The sequence below is a fragment of the Canis lupus genome, chromosome 11, assembly GCF_048164855.1.
Source record: "Canis lupus baileyi chromosome 11, mCanLup2.hap1, whole genome shotgun sequence".
NCBI classification, from domain to species: Eukaryota; Metazoa; Chordata; class Mammalia; order Carnivora; family Canidae; genus Canis; species Canis lupus.
Window position 1 is genome coordinate 3,260,259 of NC_132848.1, and position 22,385 is coordinate 3,282,643.

At 41.8% G+C, this 22,385-nt stretch overlaps 1 protein-coding gene across 7 annotated transcripts in view; it reads right to left on the bottom strand.

Moving 5' to 3' along the window:
* NEMP1 (nuclear envelope integral membrane protein 1) overlaps positions 1-22,385 on the bottom strand; it is a 30,492-nt gene extending 8,107 nt beyond the window's left edge. For 2 of the 7 annotated variants that reach the window (XM_072842856.1, XM_072842855.1), the window contains exons 1-8: positions 15,553-15,809; positions 7,971-8,092; positions 6,103-6,322; positions 4,278-4,350; positions 2,982-3,075; positions 2,399-2,513; positions 1,448-1,673; positions 486-659 (exon numbers count right to left, since the gene is read on the bottom strand). In XM_072842856.1, the coding sequence (XP_072698957.1) occupies positions 486-659; positions 1,448-1,673; positions 2,399-2,513; positions 2,982-3,075; positions 4,278-4,350; positions 6,103-6,322; positions 7,971-8,092; positions 15,553-15,799 (1,271 nt within the window). In that variant the 5' untranslated portion in view covers positions 15,800-15,809. Of the gene's footprint in view, positions 1-460; positions 660-1,447; positions 1,674-2,398; positions 2,514-2,981; positions 3,076-4,277; positions 4,351-6,102; positions 6,323-7,970; positions 8,093-10,781; positions 12,390-14,435; positions 15,340-15,552; positions 15,810-21,830 lie in introns of those variants that run through there. The other 5 variants (XM_072842862.1, XM_072842860.1, XM_072842861.1 and 2 more) reach the window with 5 other exon arrangements.

Below are 22,385 nucleotides of genomic sequence, written 5' to 3' on the forward strand. Positions count from 1 at the left end.
CTTAATAAGCACTAGCCTATCCTTTTAGTTAGGAAAGTGCTAAGGTTCTTTTAGTCATCTGTAATCCTGATAAGATTATAGGGCATTACACAGTTATTCATGTTTATGGCCCTATAAACATATGGCCATCAGGATTCCAAATTGGAAGCTTCACAAACTCATTGGTACAGTTGCTCCCAAATAAAAAGGGAACACCACTGCCTCCTGCAAAAAACCCACTCAGACACAGGAAACTTAATGTGATACTGGAGTCTTCTCCTCTCAATACTACAATCAAATCCAGAGGAGATGGTTCCTTGAGGGAGCAGAAAACAGGCTACTATTTAACATAGATGATATATATATATCTTTTTCTCAACCACCCCTACATGAACAGGAAAACAAAACTACCAATACAAAATGTTTATCTACAAGTATGATCTCTATTAAAACGCAAGGTCAAAATTATCCTGCTAGATACCTGGAATAGCTGGCCAAGACTTTACCTCTTTGGAGACTGGATTCGAGAAACAGTCTTCCAAGCAGAGCAGTCTGGACTGTTACAATATTCTCGAAGCTCCTCTAAAGCCTTTCGGGTCTCTACCTCTCCTTGTATCCGATATTCTTCTTCTGTCAGGAGACGAGGGGGCACAGTCTTTTCTGTTGCCTTACACATCTTTCTGTGCTCACCAAAATAACATCATGAATAATTAATCAGTAATTTCTATCCAGCCTGCCCTCTAGCTCCCTTCAGTGAGCCAAGTATATAGCAGAGAGCCTGGACATTAAGAGTCATCATTCCCACCTTTCTTCTTTAGAAATCTTTACTTATAATACACTCCTGACACGCTAGACTAGGAATGACAAGTCAGAGTAATCAATATTATTCACTAACGTGAATAAATTCACTTATTTCCAATAAATGATAGACAAAATATGTATTTTCTAATAAGTGGAAAAATGACAAGAAAATGATGGTATAAGATTATGGTCCATTAACTTGGGATTCCCCAAACTAAAGGTATCACCTTGACTATGTATAATAGAACCACCACTGACAACTTCAGAATCTATGACCATTCCATGTTCACTATGCAAGATGATATCATGCTTTGAACTACATCTTAGAACTCCCAGAGCAACCTGAGAACCAACATGAAATAATCTGAGACCAGGTGACCCTGAGGCATGTGGCATAAAAGTGATATACTCTGCACCACCTAGTGGTAACAGGTACACATGACACTTTACTGGATGCTTTTTTAAATATAAAATGACTAAACTAAAATTATAAATATGCCTATAGAGAGTCTGAGAAGAAAGATTTGGAAAGAACAAAAGCAGAAGCATAATGCAATCAATTTCCATTAGCAAAGAGGCTCCCAAGTCAATGCCTCTATACCCTTTTGCTGGCAACTGCATCCCACATGGCATGTTCCAATACAAAGTTATATTGCATTTCAGTCACCTGTAAGTGATGTACAGCCACTGAATAGGGTACTCCAGGTTCTTAGTACACAGTGCAATGATGATAATTGCAAGGGCAATATGTGGTATCTGGATACCAGAATACATGAAAAATAGGCCCATCAGCTGCAAGGTCCAGGTCAGCAGGTTGATACTTCGTTCATTCTCCAAGGGCCCATACTTGTAACAGATTGCAAAACTCATGAATCCAACCGTGAGGACATAGCCTATGAGAAGAGTCATCAGAAAACATTCTTTTTCATCTATAACTGGTAAAAATAATTTGTGTGGGGAGCAGTAGTGCATTCACGACATAGCACCTATTGAACCAGGAAAATGGACAAGATCTTTACCCAGTTATTCACACTTTTTTCATTACTCAAATATATTATTCTAAGTTCTATCCTTTCCATTATCCCCAAATTTATTTGGTTCAAATGGAGAATTAAAGGTACATGTTGAACAATGCTAGAAGAGTCTATTTTAAAAAGCCTAATAATACAGAAATCCAGATTAAGCACTTCTCAAAAGGTAGATTAAGGGTCACAAACTGTGCAACCAAAGGATCTTCACTTTACAGAAAGATTCACTGTAGAGACCTTTACTCCTAAGGTCTTCAAATGTACTTAAAATATGATTATATATATTAATAAAGTCAATTTATAGCTTTTCAGAAAGATGCCTATTGTGTAGAGAGGTGTACTTATAAAAACACCAACCAATTAAAGTCTTTTCCCTGGCAGCCTGATTTTCATTTATTTATTATTTTTTTTTTCTGATTTTCATTTAATGTGACAACTGCACAGGGTTAGAAATAAAGTGAAGAACTATTATTCTTAAAGATTAATAAAATGGCATGGACTCCTGTAAACAGGCAACATCTTTTCATGATCAAATGAACTAAAACAACCTATAAACATATAAAAAGGAAAGCAAAACCAACAACACTTACTTAAAAGATACTGCCAGTAACACCTCCAGATCTCTTGTAAATTTTTTAAAACTAGCTGAATGAGGTACAGAGAAAAGGACCAGCCTCCCACCAGGATGACGTAAATGGGACTTTTCTAAGATAGAGTAGAAGTGAAAACAAAAAGTTACAACAGGCTTTCCATACATAAAAGCAGCAAAATGGAACTATGATTTTTAAAAAATTCAACCTACTAAAAATGCCCAAAAACCATATCTCTTAAGAAGACATCCTTTATATTTAAAATGGCATAGTGTGCAAAGAACACTGGGAAAATGAGGTGCTAAAATACTTAAAAGCCTAGCTGTGTAATCAGCAAACAAGGAAGGAGTCTTAATTCCCCACTGTGCACAGGATTTTAAATATAAAGGGGGAATTTGTATATAATCAGGCTCCAAATTTCATCATGGAAAGTACCTTTCTGAATCAAGGAAAAAGTCAATGAAAAAGGACACTGACTTATCAGTCACCAGCGCAAATTTTCAGTGCTGTAAGATTATCTGAGAAAACAGTCCCTCAACTTTCTAAGATCCTCCTGACTACATATGAGGACTCTGCAACTTACCTTGGGCATAAACTTGGACAGTATGAAAATGATGATTAGTAGAGAGGCCGCAATTCCCACACTCACCCCAGTAGAATAGTAGAAGATTTGGCTTCTGCAGAAAGAAACATTATTTCATGACTATGTGGTCTTCATACATGGCACTGTTCGAACAAGAACTATCTCAGCCAAAAGACAGAAAAAAAGTATAAGAGTAGAGCAGATTAGACACGACTGGTACAACGTAACTGCGGCCAGCTTATGCGGATTGGTATGAGCCCCTCAAATATATATACCAATAAGCCTCTGCTTGGTCTCAAAGTCCCATTGCAGCACCTCTTCCAACCCAGTTTTCTTTTTTTAATTTACATTTTTAAAAAATATTTTATTTATTTATTCATGAGAATACGCAGAGAGCAGAGAGCAGAGAGAGAGAGAGAGAGAGGCAGAGACAAAGGCAGAGGGAGAAGCAGGCTCCATGCAGGGAGCCCGACATGGGACTTGATCCCAGGTCTCTAGGATCGCGCCCTGGGCTAAAGGCAGCGCTAAACCGCTGAGCCACCCGGGCTGCCCCCAACCCAGTTTTTAATGAGAATCTTTCTTCTAAGGAACTGCCCCATTTCACGGGGAAAAGAAAGGTGCAAGGATACTGCCTGAGTGGACACTGAAACTGGAACTGAACTGATTACCCAGAAAGATAAAGCAGATGCAGGCTCTTTCTGCCAGACATTCCTCCCTCACTGTGAGTTTCTCTCAGGATCCTCAAAATAAGGAACTTTTACCAATCTCACTCCAGCCCAACTTCAAACTCCAATGTGTAGCTTTCATTCTCTATTCCACAAATATTTTTTTTTTACTTGTGTACAAAGTTAATGTCGATTCTACATTTGTTCAGTGTTTGTTATCTATATGTTTTCTTATTTGTACATGTCAGTTTCACCTAGCTTAGCTAGGTTCCTAAAAACAGGAAATGAATAAGTGTTTGTTCCTTTACCTCTGAATAGCATGAAACTCACCAACACATGCCCCTGTAAAAATGAGGACTTAATATGTTATTTCGAAAGGGATGTGATGTATTGGCTAAATCCCCTCACATGATGGCTCAATCCAATGGGAGAATTTCATTCTTGCCAATCTTGTTTAATAGAAGAAAAAAGCAAAAATCATAACATGTACTGAAGTATTTACAATTTTTTCCAAGGAGGCAATGTGCCTAGTCATAAAACTCATAGAAAAGGGAAGGGCAGCACTTTATGATAAAAGCCAAGCAGGGCGGGTCTAAGTCTCATCATTCTGCACTCCAGCCTTGGAACCTACCTGCTCAGCAAATCTCCACAAAAAAATAGCATAAGTCCAAGGAGGAACATGAAGAAGAGTTTGGGGTCAAATCCTGAAATAAATAAAGACTTCTGTTTCAAAGGGAAAACAAAAGTTTAAGGCATTATAGAACAAAAGACAACGCTGGCATTATTGGTCAGCTAATAAAATACAATTGATCCTTGAACAACAGGAGTTTGAATTGCACGGGTCCACTTATACACAGACTTTTTCTGACAAATTCATCACAGTACTGTAATGAATTTTCTCTTCCTATGGTTTTCTTAGTAACATTTCCTTTTCCCTAGCTTACTTTATAGCAAGAATACAGCATCTAATATGTGTAACAAACAAAATATGTATTAACTGACTATCTATGCTATCAGTAAGTCTTCCAGTCAACAGCAGGCTATTAATAATTAAGTTCTGAGGAGTCAAAAGTTATATGCAGATTTTCAACTGAGGCAACAGGGTAAATCAGCCAGTACCCCAACCCCCATACTATTCAAGGATTAACTATAAATGCAAACCACCTACCTAAACAGTATTGTAAATTCCACACAAAGCTTGGGAACCTTTCCAAACAGAAAATAGAAGCAGGTCTCTGTCTAACCTGTACTTTTCTGGAGATCTTATTTTTATTTTGGCTATCTATGCTAAGGCTAAAAGAAACTAGGCTTTGCTTTGGATGGAGCCAGGAATGCCATCAGTACTTCATGCAATTGCCCACAAGGGGTCTCTACCACTCTGGCTTTTCTGCCGAAAGTCCCTCACAGGTTCGGATTCAGCAGATTTGCCTAGAACTTTGGGTCTGGGCCCTCTGTTGTTCTCTAACTGGCTGCTTTTCTTGCCCAACACCACCACCTACTTCCTTCTGCTATACATTGTGTTGGAAAAGCCTACACTCAAACACATCTCACCCGGGACCAGGGGACCCAAGCAGAGGTCCCTCAGTGACATACCAGACACTCCCACAGCATTCACATTCAAGAGCTCTGAGTCTAGGGGAGGCCCACAAACCAAAGAGGAGCAAGAAGAATCAGTACAGGTAAAAGGAGCATAATAAAAAAAAAGGCAAAAAAAAAAAAAAAAGGCAAATACTTATACAACAACAAAACCTGTGGAACCATGGGACAATTAGAAGGGCACAATATATTTTGTAGCAAAACTCAGGAATGTTTCTGCTATTCACAACATCCCAGAACCCTAGGTGGTAACCAAGGAGGGACCAAAAGTCAGAAAATTCAACAGGATAACAACTCCAGTCCTCTGTGAAACTTTCTCAGACATATTTGGAAAAGAAAACTCCCAGTTCTACTGAACAAGCCTTCAACTTCAGTGATTTTCATAGTTACTTACAATTTCACAAATCCTCTTTTTACTTATAAAATATTAATATCCAGTTCTACCCATCTTTAGTTTCTATTATTCAACCATTCAGGTCTTCAAATGTAGGTCTATACATTCTGGACATGTAACTTTTCTAGAAATGCCCAGAAGGCAGGAATAAATCCATCTTACTCTGAAGAACAGTAGGCATTATCAGCTCAGGGCCACTGAAGTATTAGGAACACAAGTCTTCACAAATCTAGATAAGGAGGTACACAGAATGACCTACAGTGAAGTCTCTCTTCTAGGCCTAAAGGGTTTTATGTGGGAGAGAGACTCTCTTAACTGTTTGAAGCAGTGGTGTACTCAGGTTATAATTAGAAGCAAAAAGGAGCTGTCTTGGGCTAACTAACTTCTCTGTCTCACTAATTACACTCTCCAAAGCTCAGTCCCTTTTCACTGTAGAATCTACCAGAAAAACAGAGGTAAGACTTACTCCGGGTCACAATGACACTGTACATCGTGTCTTCCTCTATAATCTCAACTTTGAGGCAGGTTTTTGTGCTGTATAGACCCACGTTAACATAGGTGTCATTCAATTTCTCTTTTAAAAAGGAGGAAAAAAAGTTCCAGATACTAAACTGCTCTAACTCCTTCAGTTTCTCTTCATTCTCCACCTGGGTGACTCGTACCAGTTTGGAACTATTTACCCGGATCTGTAACAGAAGTAAAATCAGGATGAGGATGAGAAAGAAGAAGGGATTTTAAATTTTCGTAAATACAATATTTTAAAAACCTCTAAACAGCTAAATCAGTAATAGTGTCAGTTTTCCACAAGGCTTATAAGAAATACAGAGATGCAGTGGCTTAAACATAATTGGGCAAGTAACATTGCACACGGTACACAGAGGCAGCTGTTAGAATGTCTCGTTGTTAATATGATCTGAATCTACTTTTTTTAAAGATTTTATTTATTGGGCAGCCCCGGTGGCACAGCGGTTTAGCGCCACCTGCAGCCCGGGGCGTGATTCTGAAGACCCTGAATCGAGTCCCACATCAGGCTCTCTGCATGGAGTTTGCTTCTCCCTCTGCCTGTGTCTCTGCCTCTCATTCTCTCTCTGTGTTTCTATGAATAAATAAATAAAATCTTTAAAAAATAAGTTAAAAAAAAAGAGAGGGAGAGAGGCAGAGACACAGGCAGAAGGAGAAGCAGGCTCCAGGCAGGGAGCTCGATCCCTGGACTTGATCCCAGGACTCCAGGATCACACCCTGAGCCGAAGGCAGACGCTCAACCGCTGAACCACCCAGGCATCCCTGAATCTACTAAGCCAGAACAACATAGGGGGAAAAAAAAGACTTCCAAGACTTCCAAGCTGAAGTTATCACTGTAGCTATTTGTGGGAGATCATACAAAACAAGGCTCTAGAATATTAAGAAAATTGCCAGGCAGAAACACCCCCAGAAAACGAAAAATGTTTCCTATAATGACAGGCTGAGAAGTTCAATCCTTTGTCACCAATCACTGATTATGGGTAAATGTTGGTTATAATGTGTCTCAGATGGAATATGATCTTTATATCAGACAATAAAAAAAAGAAAATTAAAAAAAAAAAGAAAACCACAAGCTCACCCTTATGTTTTGATGTGAACCACAAATGCTCTTATCAGTAACTATGCTTATAGATGCAGCAGCATTTCCAAAAGGACTCATTTTGTTCAATCATTATTACAGCCAGACATTCTCACTTGCAAGGTGGCTTAATAGTGTTATGAAATAAATGAAACCAAAGTCAGGGGGAAACTTTAGGCACAGGGTTTATGAAACATTTCATGTAGAATCAAAATAGAAAAGGAACAGCAAGGCAAAAGAGTTTACATCCCAACAGGCACGCAACAGTTTCCAGGCCAAAGAAGGCATAAGAAAGGCCTTTGGGGGAGCGGCGGGGTGTGCACGTGTCCATGTAGAAGAAGAAAGAGGACAAGGCATAAGAGAGGCCTTTAAGGGGGCAGTGTGCACATGCATGACTGCACGTGCGTGTGTGCGTGTGTGTGTGTGTGTGTGTGTGTATAGGAGAGAGAGGACAAGAAGGAAGCTTCTTTGGGAAAAAGAGGAAGGAAGGTTACTTTAGGGTCAAGTATTATAAGCTACTTAAGGGAACAGAGGCAGAGAGGAACACTAAGTATAAATGCTTACTAATGAAAACACAATTCAAGATAATCTGAACCCTAACAAGGATGCTGACAATACTTTTTTTTCTTTTCCAATTGTGTGTGAAGGAAGAAAATGTGTCAAGGTACTACCTAATCACAAACAGACAAGATATTCACAGAAGCTGCCCCAGCCAGAGGCCTCCAAATTATTACCTGTATCCGTGTCCACACATCATACCACTTTGGGATAAGCACATTTTTATAACAGAATTGTTGCCTGTTATCCATATAATAAAGTTGGGATTCCTGAAGCATGACCACACCATCAGTTCCAGCTTTATGCAAAGAAAAGAAATAAGAATTGAGTATAACAGAACAAGTTAATAACTATAATTCATTTCATAAAAAGAAACTGACCACTTTTTTGGTTTTTCTTTTTCAACTGAAGTATATTACAATATAATATCGTATATACAACATAATATTGTAATATATATTACATATAATATTACAATAGTATCAGGTGTACAACACAGTGATTCTAAAAGTCTATCCATTATGCTATGCTCATCACAAGTGTAGCTACCACCCGCTGCCATACGATGCCATCACAGTACCATTGAAACTGACCACTTTCTTAAAGTTGGGATTAAAATGTCAATGACTGATAAACAAGAAAACTGAAATGAGAGAAGAAATAAGGCAGAGTCTTATTTCTGTCAAATTTAATTATTTAAATATTATAGTCACTAACCCAGAATAAGCAATAATAAAAGCAGCTATTAAGTATTTATTAAGACAGTATGCTGTTTTTCATTGAACTCTCCAACAAGCTAGGAGGCAGGCACTCTCCTAATCCCTGTTTCACAAATTTTAAAAAACTGATGCTTAAGAAGGATTAAGAATTTGCCCAAAGTCACACAGCTAGTGAATAGCTTCACTGAAAATCACACGCAGGTCCTGCTTCCTTAATAAAGGCATAGCTAAAAAAAATTAAAAATAAAAAAAAATTAAAAAATAAAGGCATAGCTAAAGTAACTCCATTTATTTCCTCTATCCTTGAGTTGGATGAAGAGATGTGGCAATGTTTTTGTATACACAATACTTTGAGAAGATACTAAAAGGTCACAAAGTTGCTTTTTTCCAGCTGTTTTAAAAGCAGTCAATTACTATATGCACTTCCTTTGATTTTATCAAGACAGAAGATTCTCCATTCAGAAGTTTGTATTCAATCCCAGCCAATTCAAGGCTTAAAAGTGACCACCCTCTTGTACCTTCCCACTCAAGTTTGTACAAGCTACCTTCTTTACCACAAATAACTTTTCTCTAGAGTCCTACATTGTACTTACCAATCTATGAAGTGTTACTAAGTGGAAATTTTGTTATTATTCTGGTCTAGATACAAAGATAGGTAGATTTAAATAAACTAAAAAACAGCCCAAAAACATTACAAAAACTTCAGCCAAACCTTAAAAAACCAAAGTTACACACACAAAAAAGGCAATGATACTTGCCAGTCCAAAATGGTTTTTTTTGTTTTTTGTTTTGTTTTGTTTTTTTAAGACTTTATCCATTTATTCATATGAGACACATAGAGAAAGGCAGAAACATAGGCAGAGGGAGAAGAAGGCTCCCTGTGGGGAGCCCAATGTCGGATTCGATCCCAGGTCTCTGGGATCCTGACCCCAGCCAAAGGCAGAAGCTCAACCAGTAGAGGATCCCTGGGTGGCTCAGTGGTTTAGCACCTGCCTTTGGCCCAGGGCGCGATCCTGGAGTCCTGGGATCGAGTCCCCGGCATGGAGCCTGCTTCTCCCTCTGCCTTTGGCCCAGGGCGCGATCCTGGAGTCCCGGGATCGAGTCCCCGGCATGGAGCCTGCTTCTCCCTCTGCCCCTCCCTCCACCTCATGAATGAATGTGCACTCTCTCTCAAATAAATCAATAAAATCTAAAAAAATAAAAAATAAGAAATTCAGTCTTGATATTGTAGGGGAAGAAAAATTTTCTTTGATCCTCTTAGGGCCCCTGGCTGGGCCCAAAAATTTAAACTGACAAAGACAGATTAACAAGGGAAAAGCATATATATTTACTTAATAAGTTTTACGTGACATGAAAACCTTCATAAGGAAATGCAGACCCAAAGAAACAGACCTACATCCTATTATGCTATGTGTGATGAAGAGTGGACACTTGTGGAGGAATATAAGAGGGTAAAGAGTATGTGGTCATAGTAGTAAACTGGGGGAAACTGAGTAAGGCCTATTTGCTTGGATTCCTCTTGCTGTCCCATTGCCTGCATTTCCTCAGTATAGGTAGGGAAGGCACCTCGCAGGACTTTATGGCCGGTTTCAGAGAAGGGCGAGGTAGGGAGGTCAAAGACACTTCTTGCATCCGTTTTTTTTATTTTTTTAATTTTTTTAAAATTTTTATTTATTTATGATAGTCACAGAGAGAGAAAGAGAGAGAGAGAGAGAGAGAGACATAAGCAGAAGGAGAAGCAGGCTCCATGCACCGGGAGCCCGATGTGGGATTCGATCCCGGGTCTCCAGGATCGCGCCCTGGGCCAAAGGCAGGCGCCAAACCGCTGCGCCACCCAGGGATCCCTGCATCGGTTTTCTTAAACTCCCACAGCTTCAAATATTCAATATGCCAAGATGCTATATTTTGAGGGAGCACGCCCTGAACTCCCATCTATCAGCTTTCTCACTAGGGTTTACTCCCGCAGTAATTAGGATTTCCTCCTAACTTATCTTTTATAAAATGAAACCTTTTCAAAATCCTGTCGACATCTGTCTCACTAGCAAGCCCGCAAATGTACTGAAAGAGGGACGCCTGGGTGGCTCAGTGGTTGAGTGGGGACTGCCTTTGGCTTGGGTTGTGATCCTGGGGTCCTGGGATGGATGAGTCCTGCATTAGGCTCCCTGAAGGGAGCCTACTTCTCCCTCTGCCTATGTCTCCAACTCTCTATGTCTCTCATGAATAAATTTTAAAAATATTTTTTAATGTACTGAAAGAATACCCACTCACAGATATGGTTCAAGAGTTTATTTTCTTGGAATGCCTGGCTGGCTCAGTCAGAAAAGCATGTCAATCTTGATCTCGGGGTTCTGAGTTCGAGTCCCATGTTGGGTATAGAGATCACTTAAATAAATAAAATTTTTTAAAAAGTTTGTTTTCTTCTGGAGAGTATAAGAGTAAGGTTATTAAGTTGACTACTGCATTGACAAATTCACTGGGGTATGCAAAAACATTGGGAAATATTTTTTAAAATGCTGTACAAGAACCTATCACTTCCTTAAAAGAATATCCAGTCTATGTACAAAGCCCAAAGTAAATACACCTGTCCAATAAAAAACAAAAAGAATCACACTTGTTAGCCCCTTCTCTCTCATAACACCAAGTAACAGAACACTATACTTTTTTCCCCCAAGATTTATTTGTTCATGAGAGACCCAGACAGAGAGAGAGAGAGAGAGAGGCAGAGACACAGGCAGAGGAAGAAGCAGGCTCCATGCAGGGAGCCTGATGCGGGACTTGATCCCAGGACTCCAGGATCACACCCTGGGCCAAAGGCAGGCGCTAAGCCACTGAGCCACCCAGAGATCCCCGAACACTATACTTTTTAAAGCTCGCTATTATTTTCAAGAACATAGTAAGATACAAATAATGTCAATAGCAGAGGGCACTTGAAAAACTAATGCCAAGAAAAGACATCAGTGTCTTGAAACTAATTTTAAAATTTCTGATGCCATATTCCTAAAGAAATAAAATGGTTTTATAATAAGCAACATCTTTTAAAATCTAGTTCTTTGTTTTCCCAAGTAACATAACATTCTAGGGAAAGAATTTTGAGTACGTAAATAAATAAATAAATGTCCTTAACAGCAACCTCGTATGGAAATCAGCACCTTGGCCAGCCACATCTTTGGAAATTCACTGAGGTAAAACCCACCGATTCAGCCAAAAGGGATAATTAAACAATCACCACTCCAGTTGTCACTTAAATTGTTAGCAACACAGAACTAAACCAAATGACCTTAAACATACATAAGTTGTCAAAATGCTCATTTAAAAATTTTGTGCTTCCTGTAACAAAAGGACATACACCACCCTTTTCCCTCTTCCGCAAAGTGAGTTAGCTAGCATATTAAAAAAGCAGAATGACTTCAACACTCAAGAAAATGCCTTCTGAGCCCAAAGATTTTGGAAAATGCCTTCATGGAATGTAGTGAATCATTACTTGCTTATTCCATTTACCCATAAAGCAGCTGTTCAAAGGCTAATAACTTCATACTTGATTACAAGTCATTACAAACTAGTCAACAGCACTGATCACCTAACATCTACAGGTAGAATCAATGAAAACTATTCATAGTATGTGAGGACTGGAATAGACTCTAAAAAGTCATGAAAACAACCTCTTAAATAGCTTCTGTTCCTGTCTTTCAGGAGGTAACACAGCTCATACTTTAAAGCCTTCTTAAAAACTGGCATCTTAAACAGTGCACTTAGTAAAGCATCATTCAATGGGATGCTGGTTATTTGGAAAATAAAACTATCTAGATTCTCACCTTACACCAAATGCTAACATTAATTATAGATTAAAAAGTAAAATTAAAAAAAAGTAAAATAAAAAAAAGTAAAGTGTACCATAGAAAATGATATAAATTCAATTTTGGAGGGCTCTCTAAGCCATAAAAGTAATGGAAATAACTCTGAAGAATAAAATTAAGTGACTCCATAAAAACATAAATCTATTTAAAAAGGTAAAAGGGACAGTGCCTGGGTGGCTCAGCCTGTTGAGTGACTGACTCTTGGTTTCAGTTCAGGACTCTCGGTTTTGACTCAGGTTGTACACTATAGTGAAATCAAGCCCCACTTAGGGCTGGCACTCAGTGTGGCGCCTGTCTTGGATTCTCTCTCCCCTTCTCCTCCTTCCCCATTTGTGCTCTCTCTCTCAAATAAATAAAATCTTTAGGGGATCCCTGGGTGGCTCGGCGGTTTAGCGCCTGCCTTTGGCCCAGGGCGCGATCCTGGGGTTCCGGGATCGAGTCTCACGTCGGGCTCCCAGCATGAAGCCTGCTTCTCCCTCCTCCTGTGTCTCTGCCTCTCTATCATAAATGAATAAATAAATCTTAAAAAAATAACAAAATAAAATCTTTTTTTTTTAAATTTAATTTTATTTTTTATTTATTTATGATAGTCACACAGAATGAGAGAGAGAGAGTCAGAGACACAGGCAGAAGGAGAAGCAGGCTCCATGCACCGGGAGCCCGACGTGGGATTCGATCCTGGGTCTCCAGGATCGCGCCCTGGGCCAAAGGCAGGCGCTAAACCGCTGCGCCACCCAGGGATCCCCAAAATAAAATCTTTAAAAAATAATAAAAATTTTAAAAAGTTAAAGTAATATGGTTTCACTCATGTGGAATATAAAAAATAGTGAAAAGGACCATAAAGGAAGGGGGAGAAATGGAAGGGGGAAGAATTTGAGAGGAGACATACCAAGAGAGACTCTTAACTCTGGGAAACAAGAGTTGCAGAAGGGGAGGTGGGTGGGAGGGAATAGGGTAACTGGGAGACAGGCATATTGAGGAGAGCATGATAAAATGAGCACTGGGTGGTTTTTTTGTTTTTAAGATTTTATTTATTCATGAGAGACAGAGGGGGGGGGGGCAGAGACACAGGCAGAGGGAGAAGCAGGCTCCATGCAGGGAGCCCGACATGGGACTCATCCCAGGACCCCAGGACCATGACTTGAGCCGAAGGCAGATGCTCAACTACCAAGCCACCCAGACATCCCTCAAGGGTCTTAAAAATGTTTTAGCTTGTGATCTAAGAAATCTATTTCTGAGAATCTATTCTAAAAATATAATCCAAATTCAGTAAAAAGAAATTCACATGCAAAAAGTTCACAAAGTGTTACCTACAACAATGAAAAACCAGAAACACCACAAATATCCAACCAATGGTAGAAACACCGCAAATATATAACCAAATGTTTACCTCTGAAACATTAAATAAATGGCCTGTCCAAAGAGTAGAATAAAGTAACATTTATAAAGCATTTTAAATGATACAGGAAAATGCTTATACTACAAAATCAAATGAGAAAATGATTTCGGTAATAACTGGTGGCCTCCAAGGAAGAAAACAGGAGTACTGACAGGCATATGAATGTATTACCAATTTTTTTAAAAAGGTTTTTTAAGATTTTATTTTTAAGGGACGCCTGGGTGGCTCAGTGGTTGAGCATCTGCCTTCCACTGAGATCACGATCCCGGGTGTGGGATCTAATCCTGCGTCCGGCTCCTTACTTCTCCCTCTGCCTATGTCTCTACCTGTCTTTCTGTGTCTCTCACGAATAAATAAATAAAATCTTAATTTTTTTTTATTAACTAATCTCTACACCCTACATGGGGCTCAAACTCACAATGGTGAGCTCAAGAGTTACATGCTTTGCCAACTGAGCCTGCCAGACACCCCCCTCATTTTTTTTTTTATTAGAAATACATGGAAAAAGACCAGGAGAAAGTGTGGTAAAATAGATTGCCCCCTGAATGGAATAAACAGCGAGGGTTTTCCCTACTTCTTTATACTTAATTGTTCTTGCCAAATAGCCTAAAATAAGCTCACAATATTTTTTTTACAATAAAAAACTTCCAGTGAGAAAAAGCCACCTACCTTTTGAAGTACTGCATTTTATCGTTAGGTACCTTTGGCTTTTAGAAAGTTCTTCTCTACTGGATGATGTCTCTGTAGCTGCCACCCACTTGCTACCAGGTCACACAGAATATCATGCCAAATTTACCCTTCTCCAAGTTAAGTCGCCACTGTTCTCATTAAGGAAACTTAAGTGTCTGCTGATCCAGCTTCAACTAGGTAGGGACCTTTTCACATACATTCTTTCTCCCCCACAATCCACACAGCCCCATTTTACAGGTTAACCACCCGGCCCAAGTTCAATCAGATCCTAAGTAGCCCGTCAACGTCACTCTGGGCCCCTCCGCTGCAAAAGCACCTTCCTGGATACCTACCTGCCCCCCCCCCCCAAAAAAAAAAAAACATTTCGGAGGACGTTACACTTTGGAACTAGATCTACGGGTCCGAGGCAATCTCAAAGCTGCAGCTAGACATAATCGCAAGTGACAGCGCGAGAGGCAGCAAAGGTGAGCGCATCGGCCTTTACGAGATAGGGTATCCTTAACCCCATCTTCCAGCTCCCTCCGGCCGAACCGGGAGGCCTCGCCAGTTTTTCTGTTGTGCATTTGATTGATAAGAGGGCTGAAGGTTTTCTAGCAACATTCTAGGTGTTAGGAGTTAGGGCGTCCGCGGTGAAGGGCTTCCTTTCCGTCCAAAGCCAGTCGCCCAGCAAGCGGTAGACGGCAGCGAGTCGCCGCGAGAAGCGAGTAATTCCCCAAAAGAACTATCTGACGCTGAATGATGGGTTTAGCTGGTGGTGCGGTTTCTTTTTTTTTTTTCCGGAAACGCGAACCGGACGGCGACACGTTGTTTCTAAAGGGCCGGGACCTCACTCACAAGGACGGCGCCCACTCCCTCCCAGCCACACCCGGCCCCGGTCCGGCCCCGAGCCGCGCGGCGGGGGCGAGGGCGCGGGGTCGGTCACAGCGCCGGAAGCCGCGCGGCCCCGCACGTCCTCTCCCGAGCCGGGCCTCTCTCGGTCTCCCGCGAGCCTCCAGGCTCCTCCCCGCTCCGGGGACCCCGCAGGCCGCCCGGGCCCGGCGCCCCAGGACACCCCCACGCCCCCGCCCCGCCCCCCGGCAGCCGCTGCCGGTGGTACCTGCGCTGCAGGCCAAGCAGCCGGAGACAAGCAGGAGCAGCCGCACTGCCCCGCCGCCCCCACGGCCCCCGGTCCCCCAGCCCCAGGGCCCGGCACCAACTGCCGGCGACACCGCCACTTTCATTCCTCCCGCCGCGATCGCCTCACGCCGCCGCCTCCTCACGTGCCTCTCCCCAGCAACTAACCGGAACAGGCAGGGCCAGCAGCCTATCCGCTGCAAGACCTGCCCCGCGCCGACCAATCGCATGGGCGGAGCCGCGAGCCCCGGGCCTCGACGAACTCCAAACCCCGCCTCCTAGCAACTGCGGCGAGAGGGCGGGAACAGGAGCTTTCAGCCTATTAGAGACAGAGCCCTCACCTTAGCAATGGCGACAGGAAGATCCCACCCCTTAACAACATGCTTCCGCCTCCCGTTTATTTACAACTGGTGTGATTGACGGTAGGCTCAGCCAATAGAAAAGCAGAATGGGCGAGGCCTCCTTGACCAAATTTGATTATCTCCATCAAAACTGTCTCAAGTTCCTTCTGTTTCCTTTCCTGTTTACCACGATCATTCTGTTATGGGAAACTAAGCCTTGAGACCGCTTTATAAGTAGGATCCTGACAGGACAATTTTTAAGACGATGTGTTCTCCAAAGTCCTACATTATTTAAAACAAGTTGTACACAGAAAATTGTGTCCGTTTTACGGAAATAAGCATTAGCATTTAAAAATATAGGCCTATAAAAAAAAATCTATATGTTTAGGCCTAGGGCGGTCCTGGCTGGTTCCGTCCCTAGAACATGAGAACCTTGATCTCGGGGTCGTGAGTATGAGCCCCACACTAGGTGTAGAGTTTACTAAAATAAATCCATAAACTTTTAAAAATAAAATTAAAATGTAAGCATAGGGCTTTGGAGGGTAAATTTTTATTTCTTTATTTGTTTATTTACTTAGGAATCTATACCCTTAACTAGGGCTCAAACTTAACCTTGAGATCAAGAGTCCCTGATCTTCAGACGGAGCCAGTCAGGTGCCCGTGAGGATGGCAGAGTTGGAAGTAAAATGAATGTGAGGATTAGGAGAAAGTTTTTTTATTCCTTATAGCATCTTGGGAGACAAATATCTCCATTTAAGAAGCCAAGATTAAGACAAAGAGCCTGCCCAAAATTGCACAGTTGGGATGGGCTGTGGTTTCAACCCAAGGCTTACTCAAAAGCCTGAGTACTTTCTATGCATTGGGCTGTTTCCCATTAAATGATTTTAAACAGTGAGGGTCTAGAAAGGTGCCTGGTCATAAACAGATGTTCAGTTAATGTTAGTAGAAATTGAAGCATCTTATTATTTTTTTTTTTTTAGAGGATCTGATAGTGGTAGATAGGAGCACTAGAAATAGTAGAGCCTAGCAAGGAAATTCAGGAAAGGCAGGTTACTGCTCGGAAAAGTTCAAGCTTTCAAAAGAAGGTATTTTTAAAGAGTCAAAACAGGGGCAGCCCGGGTGGCTCAGCAGTTTAGCGCCGCTTTCAGCCCAGGGCCTGATCCAGGAGACCCGGGATAGAGTCTCACGTTGGGCTCCCTGCATGGAGCCTGCTTCTCCCTCTGCCTGTGTCTCTGCCTCTCTCTCTCTCTCTGTCTCTCATGAATAAATAAATAAAATCTTAAAAAAAAATAAAGAGTCAAAATGGATCTGAGCCATAGGCAGAAGAAATTTCATCCTTATACAGAAAAATCTGGGCTACCCCTGCTGCAGTAGTTACCCTGTGTCTCTCACGCACATTCCCTTGGCTGACGTGAGAAGGATAATATCAAGAGTAAGAATCACATTGATACTATGTACAGGGGATCCCTGGGTGGCTCAGTGGTTTGGCTCCTGCCTTTGGCCCAGGGCATGGTCCTGGAGTCCCAGGATCAAGTCCCACTTCAGGCTCCCTGAGTGGAGCCTGCTTCTCCCTCTGCCTGTGTCTCTGCCTCTCCCTCTCTCTCTCTCTCTGCGTCTCTCATGAATGAATAAAAAAAAAAAAAGATACTATGTACACTTGATGTCATGCAATGACAGCCCACACACCCATAAACCTAAACTAATTATGAGAAAAACATTAAATAAATTCCAATAGAGGTCCAAATCATAAAATACCTGACTAGTACTCCTCAAAACTATCACAGTCATCAAAAACAAGGAAAGATTGAGAACCTCTAAGAGCCAAGAAGAGGCTAAGGCAACACAAGAACTAACTGAATATGCTATCATGGATGGGATCCTGGAATAGAAAAAAAAAAAAATAGGTAAAACACAGAAAATCTGAATAAACTGTAGACTTTTCATTAATAAAAATGTATGATTACTGGTCCATTAATTGTGGCAAATGCACCATACCATACTGATATCAGGGAAGAATAATAGAAACTGGATATGAAGTTAGGAGAACTCTTTGTATTATCTTCTCAATTTTTCTGTAAATCCAAAAGTTTAAAAAAATAAACTTGTAGACACACATGTGCACATGCACACACATTCATTTTTACCAGGTCCCAAATTGTCACCATTCAGAGCTCACTCTTGATTTTGAATAAAGGTCAGGGAACAGAAGAACTAATTCCAGATTTGGGAAATAATTCCAGAAGATCACTATCACTGACTTTTAACACGTAAAAAGGAGGTATATAGGAACGAGACTGCATTGTCCATAAACACATTACACCTTACCACCCAAATAACTTCTGTCACTTAAGGGAATTACGCAAGAAGCTTTTAGCCTGATTTTTATCACGAGGACACTGCTCAAAACACTTCAAGAATCATCTTCGGGAAGTGCCAGGCTGGCCCAGTGCCATATGGCCCATAGAGCATATGACTCTTGATCTTGGGGTTGTAAACTCGAGCCCCACATTGGGCATAGAGATTACTTAAAAATAAAATCTTAAGGGGCGCCTGGGTGGTTCAGCTGGTTAAGTGTCTGCCTTCAGCTAAGGTCATGATCCCAGGGTCCTGGGATTGATCCAGTGTCCGGCTCCTGGCTCAGTGGGAAGCCACTGAGCCTGCTTCTCCCGCTCCCCCTGCTTGTGCTTTCTCTGTTAAATAAGTAAATAAATATTTTTATTTTTTTAATTTATTATTATTATTTATTTTTTATTTATGATAGTCACAGAGAGAGAGAGGCAGAGACATAGGCAGAGGGAGAAGCAGGCTCCATGCACCGGGAGCCCGATGTGGGATTCGATCCCGGGTCTCCAGGATCGCACCCTGGGCCAAAGGCAGGCGCCAAACCGCTGTGCCACCCAGGGATCCCCTAAATAAATATTTTTTTTTAAATCTTTAAAAAAATAGAATTATCCTCAGAGTCTCCAGCACACAATGCAATGAATATTCATTATCTGCAGGTGGATCTGATGTATGCAAATAGCCAAAAACTCAGGCCAAGACCATTGTGCAAATGGGGTGGGAAATCTGGATAATTAATGTGTTTTAGAATATTTTTGGATTTTAGAAAGGTAATATGTTGCATATACAAGGTATACAGCAACAATCACAATGGGGCCTGGGACAGCACTCTATAATTAAACAAATTAATTTTTCTGCATTGAGACCTAAATATTCACACTAGGATAAATGAAACTATAAATAACTTCATGTATGGGCACCTGGGTGGCTCAGTGGTTAAACACCTGCCTTTGGCCCAGGGCGCAATCCTGGAGACCCAGGATCGAATCCCAAGTCGGGCTCCCGGTGCATGGAGCCTGCTTCTCCCTCTGCCTATGTCTCTGCCCCTCTCTCTCTCTCTCTGTATGACTATCATAAATAAATTAAAAAAAAAAAAGAAAAAGAAAACATGTAAAGAAACCAACTACAATTGTGCTATTCAAAGCTTGTTACAAAACTGCAACAAAAGCATTTCAGAAGGAAGGCTGGGTGGCTCAGTGGCTGAGCACCTGCCTTTGGCCCAGGGCATGATCCTGGAGTCCTAGGATCCAGTCCCACATTGGGCTCCCTGCATGGAGCCTGTTCTTTCTCTGCCTATGTCTCTGCCTCTCTTTGTGTGTGTCTCTCATGAATAAATAAATAAAATCTTTTGTAAAAAGGCATTTCAGAAAGTAAATGTAAGCATTTAGAAACTTTTCTAGCAGTTTGACAGAGAATCTTTATTGAGTCTATTTTTTTTAAGATTTTATTTATTTATTCATGAGAGATACGAGAGAGAGAGAGAGAGAGAGAGAGAGGCAGAGACACAGGCAGAGGGAGAAGCAGGGCTCATGCAAGGAGCTGGATGTGGGACTTGATCTAGGATCCCAGGATCATGCACCTGAGCGGAAGGCAGACACTCAACCGCTAAGCTACCAGGCATCCCCAGAGAATCTTTATTGAATCTAATAAAAATGTGGATTTTATTTTACTTTTCTAATAATTCATATTTAGTGTATTTTATAAAAATAGGGGACAATAGATTGGAATTTTTAAAATTGGTCCTTTACCACAGTTTGAAAAGCACTAGGTTATAATACACTTAATTAAATGGACTTGCAAAAAGAAATAAAATAAAATAGACTTGCACACCTCCTTGAGAAATTTTTTTTACATTTTATTTATTTATTTAGATTTTTATTTATTTATTCATGAGAGACAGAGAGAGGCAGAGGGAGAAGCAGGCTCCATGCAGGGAGCCCGACATGGGACTCGATCCTGGGTCTCCAGGATCACGCCCTGGGTGGAAGGCAGCACTAAACCACTGAGCCACCCGGGGCCGCCCTATTTATTTATTTGCAAGACAGCAGGTGTGAGTGCTAGCATAGGAGCACAGGGCAGGGCTGGTGGTAGTGGAGGAACAGAGAGAGAGGGACAAGCAGACTCCACACTGAGCACAGAGCCTGACACGGAGGTCCGTCTCACAACCCTGAGATCATGACCTGAGCTGAAACCAAGAGTAGGATCCTTTAACTGACAGAGCCAAGCAGGTGCCCCTCCCTGGATTGGATTTTAACCACCACCATAGCCTATCCAGCAATAAGGAACAATTTCTAGTTTCTGAAACACATTGTTTCATATCTCCATGCAAGTTTACATTTGGCTCTGACCCTTTCTCCTAGAAATCTATATACATTAATATCCTAGGCTACATCATCTGCCCTTTGGATGCCTGTCTAAACCGGTTTCCTACAACCCCAGGCAGGAGAGACATCACTTGCCCCCTCTTCTGTCATCATTTTGTACCCCTATTATTGTACTATCTCCGTACCTCCTCCTTAAAGGCAGAGATCAGGGTTATTTGTAAAGTGACTAAACTGCAGGACAACACTCCTTACACTGCAACATGTTACAAAGAAAACAAGGAGTATCTTATGCTGTATTCATATTTTTCTGTTACTAGCAAGGATTTTAGTCTTCTACCTTTCCCATCGGGTATGAATTAATTTACCAGAACACTGAAGATTCTAGTTTCATTTTTTTATCTAAGGAAACTCTACGCCCAACGTGGTCCCGGAGCTCACCACCCCAAGATCGAGAGTTGCATGCTCTATAGCCTGGGCCAGCCATGTGCCCCACAGGAGTGGATATTCTTGAAGACCAAAGAGCCAGACTCGTGAGACTCATTGGAAACTTTAAGAAAGGAGACCTCTCCACTTCACAGTGTTGCCCAGGTTCAGCCCCTTTTGGAGTAAAATGTGTCAATTCAGCCTTTTCAAGACTGCTCAGACCAGGAAATAGCATCATCATTCATTCATTTCAGAGGGCCCACCACATAGCCCACCTACCCTGGAGAAGTCCTGGGTTGAGGGAGACAAGCAACTGTAACTGAAAGGCGTACAAAGAGCCACAAAGCCGCCGAGGGAGGGAAGAAACGTGCCTAGAGGGGGTGCAGGAAGGTGACATGTGAGCCAGACCTTGCTGAGTGAACTGGATTTGGCCTGGTAAAGACATAGGGGAGGGGAATGTGAGCAGTGCAGTCTGCTAGACGAGAATCTATCTACACGTGCCCAGGAATGACAATCCTTCTGGTTAGCAATTTCCTCACTCCTCTTCCACCCACTTCTTCACAATCTTTTCCCTTGTTCTTGGAATACTGGGACTGGGGATACGGTTTCCCTTCCTGGAAGAGACCAGGGTAGACAATGACTTAATCCTGGATTAAATGGGATCTGTTGCTGTGCTCTGGGAACAGTCAGATGGAGGAGGGGGGAAGCAGGTGAGTCAGGTAGGGAAGTGGTCCCGGACCCACACTGGGGAGAATGGGGCTCACGGAAAAAAGAGAAGAAGCAAGATGTTTGTATTTGTGCTATCCCTTTTTTATCATCCCCCCCACACGCACCTATCTTTTATCTTTGTTTTTCTATAGCTTCTCATAGTCTCAGTCTCTTTGTCTCTGTCTCTCTCCATGTGCAAAAGGCTGGAAATTCCTAGTTCTCAGCGGAAGGGAGTAGGAGGAGAGTTGGGGGTGGTAGGAGTGGGAGGCAAACGAAGAACAGACATCTCAGCAGCTCCGGCTGCGGGGGCGCTCTGGGCCTCTTGCGGGGCTTCACAAGTCAATGATTTTTTAAACGTATATATTTTTAAATCCACACATAGGGGCTCAGATACAAACCTAGAGAGAGACAGAAACACAGATACACAAGTCGATGTAAAGAAACATATAAATACATTATCTCGGGATACAGAGGCACAAACTAGCAAGAACGTCTTAAATTTGCTTGGCACTTCACAGAGTTTTCGTATACATCCTGTCACTTGAACCTCACGACAACCCTAAAAACACCCGGGAGTTTCACTCTCGCAGCCAGGGAGACCCCTTGAATCCCCTAGGGGACCGGGCGAGCCCGGGCCTCGGCGCTGGCCTCCCTTCCTCCCCCGCTGGACGCGTGCCCGC